The 12,500-nt window shown below is 42.5% G+C and overlaps 1 protein-coding gene across 5 annotated transcripts in view; it reads right to left on the bottom strand.

Annotated features, from left to right (window-relative positions):
- vav3 (vav guanine nucleotide exchange factor 3) overlaps positions 1-12,500 on the bottom strand; it is a 109,828-nt gene that overhangs the window by 57,629 nt on the left and 39,699 nt on the right. For all 5 annotated transcript variants that reach the window (XR_013932413.1, XM_080418258.1, XM_080418260.1 and 2 more), the window contains exons 3-4: positions 3,195-3,253; positions 1,662-1,727 (exon numbers count right to left, since the gene is read on the bottom strand). Coding sequence is in view for 4 of the 5 variants with exons in the window: in XM_080418258.1 (XP_080274384.1) it covers positions 1,662-1,727; positions 3,195-3,253 (125 nt within the window). In the remaining variant the exon portion in view is untranslated. The remainder of the gene's footprint in view (positions 1-1,661; positions 1,728-3,194; positions 3,254-12,500) is intronic.

The raw sequence follows: 12,500 nt of genomic DNA, 5'->3' as shown, positions 1-12,500 counted from the left end.
CATTTCGACCTTGCTGCCTTTTTCAAGTAAGTCCCTAAAAACTTTGAGAAACACCGGTCTCGTACTCTCTCCCCACAACCCTTACAGGTCTGTAACTCTCAAGAGTTATGGGGGTCCTTGAAATGTAAAAAAAAAATGAGAACCCACTAGGACTAGAACTCTCCATAACTAGGATCGGCATCGGACCGGAAAAAATCCTGTGTTAGGCTGTATACTTGTGTCTGCTGCAGTGCTGAGCGGATGCAGTGAGCAGAGATGTGGGGGCTGAATACTTTGACGTGTTCCACAGAGGACTGTGGTCAGCTCTGCTTCATCACATCCACTCCACCTGGCTACTGTCAGGCACAACCACTCAAAACTCTCCTTGTCAGTTGGAAGCCATGGGGCTGTCTGCACTATGGGCTGTCAGAGATTAACAGAAGCCAGAGCGCAGAGACACCAGGGACTGACTGACTGACTGACTGAGGGGAACCAGTCCGTCAGTCAGTCGGTCAGTCAAAGTGTTTCAGCAGTAAGAGCATCGATGTGGTCGCTGGCTTGTTGCAGCAGAGCTCAGCGGTAAATCACTGCAGGGAAATCCACAGAATGCTAAAGAGGAAATGCTCCTCTGTTATATTCTTTATTCGGATCCCCATTAGCTTCCGCTTCCGCGGTCACTAGTCTTCCTGGGGTCCACATAAAAAAACATACAACATGCATACAAACAACTGACACTCGTCAGTCTAACTCTAGACCTAAGTTACACTATTAAAATGCCAATGATAATTACATAACAATATAGGAACATAGGTTAAACATCATGTACAAACATTCCAGTTGTGTGGTCTCTCTCATTAATATTAGATTTATTTGAATAGTATTCTTGATTCTTGATTTGCTTCTGATTTGTTTAATATTTACAGATAATGAGTTCCACTCTATAAATAACAGATTTGTTAAGTATGTCTGAATTTGGTTTTGGAAGTTCCTGCCCGTCTGTTACTTACAGTATTATAGATGTTGGTGACTTTCAAATGTTTCAGTTTTTGAATCAGAAAGCATATACTATTCCTCGAGCTGAGGCATTGTATCTCAGATCGAAAACCTGCAATAGGTTTTCGATCTGAGATACAATGCCTCAGCTCGAGGAATAGTATATGCTTTCTGATTTCTCTCTCAAAGAAATATTCTGCTCCTGATCCTAAGAAAATGCTCTTAATTACAAAATTAGCTGGTTTCCTCTATTTTCTCCAATCTTTCTCTTTATCATTTCACAGTGTGATCTGCAGCGCTGGATAAAATTGTACCCAATTCCCCGTGAAGGGGCAATAAAGTTCAGCCAGATTTCACGTCATGGCAAAAGGCTGAGAAAGCTAAAACGGGAGTTTGTCGGGAATGCATGTCTGTATGTCCGACAAATATAGACCAATCACTGCTCATGCCGCTTCGTGCATGACATCATGAAACAAGTCTGTAAAATGGGGGATAATGCAAAACAAGTCAAACTCACATTGTTGTACATAACCTATGCATGTAAAAAAAAAATCTCCATTTGGAGATAAAAAGCTCACAACACGCATGTGGCGCGTTGTGAGCTTGTAGGTCGGCTATTTTCGGAGCGTGACACCGTCGTGCAACAGAGTATTAGAGTCTTTAATGAAGAAGAGGAGAAGGAGACCTACTCTATGAGGTCCTCCAAGTGATTGTAGATGTCCTCGTCCTCCACACTACACTCCGTAGGGAAAGCCCTTTGGAGGGAAAACAAACAGACAAAATTAAAACGTATACAATTTACAATTTACAATTTAATCTTAATCCAGAGCGACTTACAGTAAGCAAGGACAACACAAGGTAATACATCAAATGCATAGAAATAGTGATCTACTAATAAATAAGTAAACCAAGAACCTATAATCAGTCTAAAAAAAAAAAGTATAATCTGTACATACAAACTATACACAATAGGATGCCAGGTCATTGTTGACCTGCTATTGCGCGTATAGTGTGTATGTACTGTCTACATAACATGCTATCTAAGTTACATTTCAGCCTTTGCATAAGCCTGCAAGGTCGTAAAGGCTAGGGCAAGTGCTACGGCAAGTACTACGGGTGCATGGCGACTGAAGAGGTGAGTCTTCAGATTACGGGGAAGATCGCATTTCTAACTGCATTGGGGAGTTCATTCCATAGTTTGGGAGCCAGAAGGGAGAAGAGGTCTGGGACGTGTGGAGCGTTGTCCCAGATGTTTTAGCGAAAGGTTCTGACAGCTTCCCTGTGTTAGCCGATCTGAGAGAGCGGGAGGGATTGTAGGGTTGGATCAGGCTTTGAGGATATGGGGGTGCCATACCTTTGGTTGCTTTGTAGGCCAACGTCAGTGTTTTGTACTCCCTGCGCGCAGTAACTGGGAGCCAATGGAGGGAGCGGAGAAGGGGGGAGACATGTGAAAATTTGGGCTGGTTGAAGACCAAGCGTGCTGTGGCACTCTGGATCATTTGGAGAGGCTTAAGTGCAAATGCCGGGAGGCCAGTAAGGAGAGTTACAATAGTCAACTTTTGCTATGACTGATGTCTGGATAAGGAGCTGGGCTGACTCCTGGGTGAAGGAAGGGTCTGATCCTTCGAACGTTATAGACTTATAGAGTGTAAACCTACAGGATCGAATGACCACTGTAATGTTTGCCTTGAATGAGAGTATACTAACTGCGTTGGTCCTTAAAGAGAGAATCTCTTTGCTATCGCACTGGAATGACAGGAATTGGGCCTCTTAATAACCCATTGAAACTGGGAAAGCATGAGCATCTGTGGCATTTTAGATTTTGGCTATTGATAAAAAGCAGGACTTATGCACACTTAAAAAGGTCTTTCAGAGCGTCGGCTATTCAAAAATAGCAGATATACAAGCTCACAGCGCATCACTTCGTGCCACGCTGCCAGCTTAAACATCTTGAAACATCTTGAACATTTTTATATATTTTTTACACAAATCTTCTGGGGGTCCCTGGCACAAAACATTTTCAGATGGGGGTCTGCGGCCATATATATATCAATTTGGGGGTCCTTGGCACGAAAAAGTGTGAGAACTACTGATTTAGAAGGCATTTGCAGAATTGGTCTCAGGTCTTAATGGGTTAAAGGCAGAATTACATAATGAAGGATTAAACAACCGCCAAAAATATTATTATTTTGACTGGATGCGGCTGATGAGTGGTGGCTTACCTGATTCCAGTCTGTTGAGCCAATGTGGTATGGGACAGCTTGGACAGTGTGTCCATAACCTGCAATAGAAGGAAAACATCATTGTTATTGCATACTGAATTGTACCTGATTTTGCCTGTCAATAGGAATATACGTTTATTAAACAACAGCTAGTTCCAACCGTGCATCGTGATTGGCCAAGAGGTATTCGGAGCTGTGCCAATATCGCAAAAACACCAATGGGTAAATCACAGTTAAAAGCAGGGCTTCCTATCACACAAAAATGTGGCAGCCCCCCTGTTTGTTTGATTGATTGATCGATTGATTGAATACTTTATTAACATGATTATCAACAGTACAGGTAGTACAGTCAAAAGTTATTCCAAAAGGATAATACAAAAGGCCCCAGGGGCTTGTTTCCATTGTGGTCCAGTAGTAGCTCTGAGGACCCCTATAGGGGTCCAGGACTCTCTGTTGAAAAACCCTGGTTAAAAGTATCATTTGCGGGCCAGTCCAGCTGGCATTAAGTTGCGCATAGCGACGATAAAAAATGGGGAATTATTTTGGCTTGCCGGAGGCTGAAAGCAATACAATTTACACTACTAACCTATATATTTGTATTTATTTATTTATATTAAAAGACACTTTGTGTCATGCCTACACCACTACCCAGCCCTGCCAATAACCATAATAGAGCACTACCCAAAAGAAAGGGTATTGTTTAACTATGCAGAGAAAGAAAATGTTCAGGCCAATTTTCACACTCTACTTTATATTGCAGTGATTCAAGAATAGAATAGAATAGAATAGAATAGAATAGAATAATAGATGACCATAGGGTGCCTCGATTTAATCTTTCCTTTCATGCCAGCTAAGCCTCTAACTGCGGCTGCATTAACGACAAATCTCACAAGAGGGCAGCGTTCTCCAACACTTCAGCACAACATTCACCTAGTAGCTGAGAGAGTACCTGTACATTCCTGTGGTTGGCCTATGAATAATTGTCATACTGTAGCTATAACAATTATGACCTCGCAACTACAATGAATAAGCCACAACTAAGCTCACGCATGTGACAACTATGTGTAACTGCAGTGCTCATAGGAAATGTGCATTTACTATTGATTTCACGTGTACAGTGCACGTTCATGATACGCCGGGTCAAAGCTTTAGGGCAGTGGTTCTCAAAGTGGGGTCCGGGGACCCCCAAGGGGCCTTGACGGGGTTCCAGGGGGTCCCCAGACAAATTATTGATAGTTAGGAACCAAATGGACCCTTATCTGTCTGTAACTCTGAGAGCGTACAAATGGAACCAAATGGACACGTTCGGGTCCATTTGGTTCCATTTGCACGCTCTCTGAGTTAAATGAACACTGATGATACATTGGGGGGTCCCAGAGATCAAAATGCTATAAAATTGGGGTGTGTGGCCTAATGCACATCAAACTGGGGGTTCTTGAAATTAAAATGGTTGAGAATCACTGCTATAGTTGTAAAAGTCTTATCTTAAGGGAGATTTCCCTGGAGTATCGTTTCAAATGAGGGTCCGTGGGCTAATAGGTGTCAGTATGGGGGTCCTTGACATGAAAAGGTTTGAGAACCACTGCTTTAGGGCTTGTGAAATCTATCCCATGATGTTTGGCGTTGTTAAATCCTGACTATTAAGTCCTATTTTATACTTCCTCATACCGGTTTGTATTGTGATCTTGTCGATCAGCTATATTTTCCCAAAAAGTTCAAATGTTTGAAAAACGCTATGTTAATACGCTTAAAAAGAAAATGCAGTATAGGCTACATTCAACGGCAGCAGTCAGAAGGCAACAATTTGCACTGATTGATCCAGCTTGTTGTAATGTCATTATAGGCGAGTGTACGACATGCCAATTTCACGCTGTAATGCTCAGCAAATCCAATGTCCTTGACCCTGCCTATGACCTACACGGGATGAAAGCACCATTAGACTTGCATGCAGAATGAATTCATTCTTCATCACGTGTGTCTGGCTGCACTTGACAGCCGCGCGGCGCGCGTCTCGTCCGGTAATGTCCTCATGCTGTTAGCCAACGTATAACGGCTCCTGTACGCCGGTTGGTTGGCGTTTCAAAATGGGGCTTCCTCTTTTAGATGGGACGTGTATTGACTAACACGTGGAAGTGCACACACACATACACACACACACACACACACACACACACACACACACACACACACACACACACCATATATAGACTTTACCACTTAATCATAGGCTCTCGAAAATCGATACTGATCACATAACCAGGCCTTCCCATCCCCACTACTCACACTATTAATAAAATAGAGAGAGAGAGAGAGAGAGAGAGAGAGAGAGAGAGAGAGAGAGAGAGAGAGAGAGAGAGAGAGAGAGAGAGAGACAGAGACAGAGAGACAGAGAGACAGACAACGCAACAATAGAAAACAAAGGGGGAATCATTCATTTTCACTGCTATGCCTTCATATAAAAGTTCCCAGGGACACATTTTGTGAGACCCGTGTTCGGTGCGCTGCGGTTGCGGAGCAACACAATTCATCATCACAGACAGAAGTGGAACGGGTGCTGTGGCCCCATGAAACACAAATTACACATCTTTCTCTGATGTTTTAAGAAGTACTGTATAGGACAGGGGTTCCCAAACTTCTCCAGGTCAAGAATTGACAAATAGCCATAGCCTCTTTGGTTGTGTCCCCCCTATTGCCAAATAGCTTTGACAATAACGACGTGCCCAAAATAGGGACGCCAGGTAGAAAGTGACTAAACTGACACGACAATATAATATCTTACAAATTGAATTTGAATTGAAATTAACTGTAATATCCTCCTTTCCAATTGCCCCCCCAGGCGCCCCCTGGCGGCCCCACTGAGGGCTGCAGCCCCTACATTGAAAACAGTAGCTGATGGATTGGTGACTACCTTATACTGTGTGCTTAATGTTCAACAGCAATAAGCAATTACACAGTGTTTGAGATGGTAATGCACTAGTAGCTATAACATGGTGATAAATATCATTCAAGTCAAACAGACTTTATTGCCATCCTTGCAACAATTTCCTGGTGTCATTTGTGCCTTTCCTGAAATCTGTAGTAGCTGCACTGGTCTACTGTGGCTTGTAAGAGAGACTTGTTTACACATTACCTTGGAAACGAGCTGTCATTACAGACATTTGGACTCGTTCGGTGTGTCCGTCAACAGAAACATCACACTAAGCCCAAAAACACCTGCTCATCACTGTGGCTCAGTATGCGAGCCACATGAATGTACTAACGAGCCAATAAATGTTAACTGTACGACTTTACCACCACTGCAATCAAGAGATGCAATCATGTGTGCTAAAACATTGGTTCTCAAAGTGGGGTCCGGGGACCCCCAGGGGTCCTTGGGGAGGTTCCAGGGGGTCCCCAGCAAAATGTGTTAATACAGTATCACAATAATTTTAACCACTTTAACCTTTTATACTTTGGCTATTCAAAAATAGCAGATCTACAAGCTCATAGCGCATCACTTTGTGCCGTGCTGCGAGCTTGTAGATCTGCAATTTAAAAAACATCTTGAACATTAGAGAAAATGTTCGAATATATATAGGTTTTTTTTTAAGCAAACATTTTAACACAAATCTTTGCTTCTGGGGGTCCCTCCTGGCAAAACATATTTTTTGATGGGGGTCCGCGGCCAAATATATATCAATTTGGGGGTCCCTGGCATGAACAAGTTTGAGAAGCATTGTGCTAAAATACACAATGAAACATTGTATAGGCCTACTATTGTATTCATTTATAATTGGAATGCAGATATTCAAGAGCATGTCTGACATACAGTATAACGGTGTGGCGTCCAATATTCATAACGAATCTGCCCCCTTTAATCCTTAGACCTTCTGTTTATCTGCAGGGAACTCTCTCTCTCTCTCTCTCTCTCTCTCTCTCTCTCTCTCCCTCTCTCTCTCTCTCTCTCTCTCTCTCAGGAAGTGAGATCGTGAGGCCAGCCAGCTGTCTTGGCGTGGCGCAGGTACAACTTGTCTGAAAAGCCAGAAGATTTACGGTGTGCTGAGCGCTGCCTTGGGAGATATTCCAGGTTTTTATGCCGGGGCGACCATATCGGGGGATCGTGATCAGAGGAGCGCGGTGGTTTTTCTTTTTGCTTCGATGACTATTATCGTGTCTGTCGGGTGGAAAGTAAACCTCATATGTCCAAAACTGTAACTTTTCAGGATTCAAATTCAAAAGTAGCGAAAGCAGCAGATCGACAAGCTCGAAACGCGTCGCGAAGTAGATCTGCTGCTTTTGATGCTTTTGTGTGACGATGTAGTAAAATCAAGTAGGGCATTAATTTACAAAAAAACAAAAAAAAAAGTTATATATATGGAGATAAGAGGTTTCTGCCCGACAGCAACAATATAAAGACACAAATGCATTCCAGCCACATTGGCCATGTGTTTATAAGTGCTTGTGAACACCCGCCAGGATAAGCATAATCAAGATGCTCGATGAAGGTCCGGAGGGACCGAAACGTCATGTCAATTCGAATAAAACTGATGCTGCTGAGCAAGAGCAGAGTGCAGTATTTTTGTTCATGAATCTTGGTTCATTTGTGTCATTTTTGATTTGTTCATTTGTGTAATTTTTTGATTTGAGCTAAAAAGCATTATTTTACACTTTGGCTATTTAAAAATAGCAGATATACAAGCTCATAGCGCGGCACAGAGTGCCGCGCTACGAGCTTGTAGATCTGCTATTTTTGAAAAATCTTGAAAATGTGTGCAAATTTGAATATATATTATTTTAAAGCGAACATTTTTTACTCAAAGCTTTGCTTCTGGGGGTCCCTGGAACAACATATTTTGAGATGGGGGTCGGTGGCCAAATACAGTACATGTAATTTTGGGGGTCCTTGACATGAAAAAGTTTGAAAACTGATATAGAAATAGTTTTTCAGAATACTGTTGGGATTTAGAAGAAATTTGTAGAATCGGTCTTAAAGGGTTAAAAGAAAAAAAAAAACATGTAATTTTTTTTACATTATTATTATTTTTTCATAATTATTGATGTTATACTATCATTGAAATCTTAGTGTTTGCAAATTATTCAGAGGCCCCCAGGTTGAGAAGCGCTGATATAGTAGTGTACACGTTCAGTGTTGGGTGGGTGGCGGGTGGTCCGATGGGAGGAGAGTGTGAGTGCAGAACAGGACAATCAGGAAGACCGTGAGCCCCAGCTCTTTGATGGAGGCTAATAAACTTATGGGCTCTAATGGGGCCAAATGGGATTCAGACCCGACCAATTAAAAGCAGCATGAAGGACGTGTCTGAGAAGATGAAAGGAGCACTCTCTCTCTGTGTGTGTGTGTGTGTGTGTGTGTGTGTGTGTGTGTGTGTGTGTGTGTGTGTGTGTGTGTGTGTGTGTGTGTGTGTGTGTGTGTGTGTGTGTGTGTGTGTGTGTGTGTGGTGTGTGTGTGTGTATGCGTGCGTGCGCGTGCGCGTGCGCGTGCGCAGTGCGCTGTGCACTGTGCATGCGTGTGTGTCTGTGTGTGTGTGCATGCATAATGACTATGCATATCTCACACATAAAGCCGAGCCAAGTTCAGGCAGACAGTTCCATCAAGCATGACTTACGCACAATGTGATGCGTTGTGAGCTTGTACTGTAGATCAACTATGTTTTATGATATTTTTTAGAAAAACTGTACAGTATATATTTGGAAGAAAATAATTGTTTTTTGGGGGGAAATAAAAGAAAATCTTAGAAATGTTTTGCTTATAATAACATGCTAAAAATAGGGACAGCCGGGTTAATGTGGTTTTTTAATAGGGCGGTGTATTTAAATGCTGAACTCACGCTCACTCTACTCAGTCAAACCCTGAGCTCATCTGGTAAGAGCTCATACCACATAAATAAGGCTACATTCCTTCCACAGCTGGCCCAATGTCATATAGCCTGTCTCTCTCACTTTTCCTGCACACTTAAGCAGAAAATATGAAAGAATTGTAATAAAATGGACCCGCTAAAGGCCAACGTATACTTTGTTACACGATGGTGTCGCGTGGCACAAATAGCAGACCTACAGTACAAGTTGTGAGCTTGTAGGGCTACTCTTTTTGGTGCACGACACCGTCGTGTGTTCCAGCATGTATTATGCTATAGCTCCTCAGTGTACAAATATCCATTCGTTATTCCGAGACTGTACAGATTGGACAATTGGAAAAGAAAATTGACAATTATGTTTAATTTGCACACTCTCAGAGTTAAATGATAGTACTTCACTGTGTACAGGTCAGATTGTGTGAGCAATGCTGGGGATGTAGAAGCTGAGGTGCACTCTATGGCAGTGGTTCTCAAACTTTTTCATGTCAAGGACCCCCAAATTGACACTTATTAGCCCGTGGACCCCCATTTGAAAAGATATGCAGGGACCCCCCATAAGAGAAGATTTTTACGGCTCTAGCAGTGATTCTCAACCATTTTAATTTCAAGGACCCCCAGCTTGACACGCATTAGGCTACGGACCCCCATTAAATGGCATTTCTATCTCTGGGACCCCAATTTATATTGTAAAATCAAATCAATGTTAGCTGGGGACCCCCTGGAACTCCCTCAAGGACCCCTGGGGTCCCCGGACCCCACTTTGAGAACCAATGCTCTGTGGATGCACTACTACACGCAGCTAGAGGCCTCAGATATGAATCTACAGAGCTGGTAAGGTGATAAACTCTGGGGGAGGTTTCACTCAACCACCACAACAACAACCTACTGTAGATGTGTGAAACCACCGGCCTTACACAGTGTTACTATCAGCCTCTTCAAACTGCACAATCTCAAGAGGCACAACATCGTCGTAGTGCCAAACTCGTACACCACTTGAACCCTACGCATCACTATTCTTTTTTTTTTTTTTAAACAAGGTTTATTTTTAGTTTTCACATGTAAAATCAGACAATCAAGTGAATAGCTGTACATTTCACACAACAGAGTCTAAATTTGAATCAACAATACCTAAACTTCAAAATCCCTCCCTGGGGGGTCTACAGATGAATTAGCTTAATGTAGAAATTGGCCAAATTGTCAAATATCACGTAAGAAGAGGCAAACATTTTGAAAATAGCGATCTACAAGCTCACAACGCCTCACGGTGCGAGGCATTGTGAGCTTGTAGTCCGGCTATTTTCTAAATGTGATGCCTACAATCCAAATGCTTGTCAGGGTGGGGGGTCCCCGGTTCAAATATGATTATTTTGTGCAAAACAGTCCCGTAAACCTTACACTGTGTTTTGAAGGCAACGCCCAATGGTTCAGTTGTTGACATGGTGAGGAAAAGTAACGCACACACACGCACGGACGCACACAAGCACGCACACAAGCACACACACACACACATACACACACACACACACACATAAAATGTAACACCCTCCTCTGTTTTTCCATGTATAGTGCCATGTGACAAATAATTGAGGGTTTCGTTCTCTGGGCATAAAGAACACACTTATTTCCATGAAAACTGCCCACAGAAGGGGGACAATACCATTCACTGTTATAAGCACCTCTATAGCACATGTTGTTGTTGGACAACATGTGTATATACGACTGGATGCAATTATGTGGCGTGTGTGTGCGTGCGTGCACATGTACCTGTATGTGTATGGTGCCGGTGCACAGGCTGTGGGGAAACTCTCCGCTTGCACATGTACGTGTAGCGCATGCTACGTCACTCCTGACAGGGATTTGTGTGGTATGTATGCTGCTAGCGCTGTGTGTGTGTGTGTGTGTGTGTGTGTGTGTGTGTGTGTGTGTGTGTGTGTGTGTGTGTGTGTGTGTGTGTGTGTGTGTGTGTGTGTGTGTGTGTGTGTGTGTGTGTGTGTGTGTGTGTGTGTGTGTGATACTGAGCGGTGTGTACAGAAGAAGCATGCAGACATAACACAGCTGGCCTGGTACAATGCTCCATTACTCAATTCACATAAAGAAGGCCAATAAAAATCTGATTGGCTTAGACGAGAGAGAGAGAGAGAGAGAGAGAGAGAGAGAGAGAGAGAGAGACACGAGAGAGAGAGAGAGAGAGAGAGAGAGAGAGAGAGAGAGAGAGAGAGAGAGGAGAGAGAGAAATACTAATGTTTGCCAATCATAGCCATGGCTCATTAACATCCATGATACATAATTAGAGCATTTGGGATTTACGGATAGCAGCACTCCGTCACGTACACATGTTTGGGCTAAATTGGAATGCCACACACGTTCACCATCGCCCTCGATCTTCATCGGCGATTTCCCTCTCTATATAAAATGCTCTCAATCATTTAGCCCTCTCTCTCCCGTCCATTACACACTGGTTTAACCCATTGGGACCAGGAAAGCATCTGTGTCATTTTTTGATTTCTTTGGTAGATATACAAGCAGATATACAAGCTCATAGCTGCTATTTTATGAAAAATCGTGAAAGTTTGTGCAAATCTTTGAATATGTACATTATTAACTAACATCTTTGCTTCTGGCGGCCCCTGGAACAAAATATTTTGAGATGGGGGGGTCCACGGACAAATACATATCATTGTGGGGGTCCTTGACATGAAAAAAGTTTGAGAACCACTGATATAATAGCAACATACGTTTTTTATAACAAGACATTTGTAGAATCGTAGAATTTGTTGAAGCAAAGATTTGAATTGAGTAAAAAACGATTTGCACACATTTTCAAAAAAATTCAAAGAGAAATACTCGTAGCTTGTATATGTGCTATTTTTAAATATCCAAAGTATAAAATAATGGTTAACGTGGTTACACAGATGCGTTCCCGGGTTTTAATGGGTTAACATGCACCAGGTCTCCTGCGCCCTCAGGGCCATGGCTGTCTCTCAGATTCACTCTCTGCAACATGGGTTTCCGCCATTTATCAAGTCTCGCCATCTTGCTATATCTACATTAGCCACAGTATATCTGTGATCTATCTGTTTGGCTTTCTCTCTCTCTCTCTCTCTCTCTCTCCTCTCTCTCTCTCTCTCTCTCTCTCTCTCTCTCTCTCTCTCTCTCTCTCTCTCTCTCTCTCTCACCCCCTCTCTTAGTTCACAGCTCACAGCGTCGGTATTAAAGTGGTAAAGCACATCGTCTCTGTCGAGTGGAAACCTCATATGTACAAAATTCAAAAGCATTTAGGGGGTAGGATATTATAAGGATTGGGTTCTTCCTGCTCCTTTTCGAACACATTTATGATTTATTGTTCATTGAGATAGTTGGAATTGTTTTTAATTAAATTTAATTTTTTTTTATTGTATGGTGTTCGAAACAAATAAAACAAAACAAAACAAAAGCATCAATGGTAGCTGCCACT

The sequence above is a fragment of the Gymnoscopelus braueri genome (genome assembly GCF_963280865.1).
Source record: "Gymnoscopelus braueri genome assembly, chromosome: 21".
In the NCBI taxonomy this organism is placed as follows: domain Eukaryota; kingdom Metazoa; phylum Chordata; class Actinopteri; order Myctophiformes; family Myctophidae; genus Gymnoscopelus; species Gymnoscopelus braueri.
The sequence above is the reverse complement of the archived record's forward strand: the minus strand, read 5'-3'. Positions and strand labels throughout refer to the sequence as shown.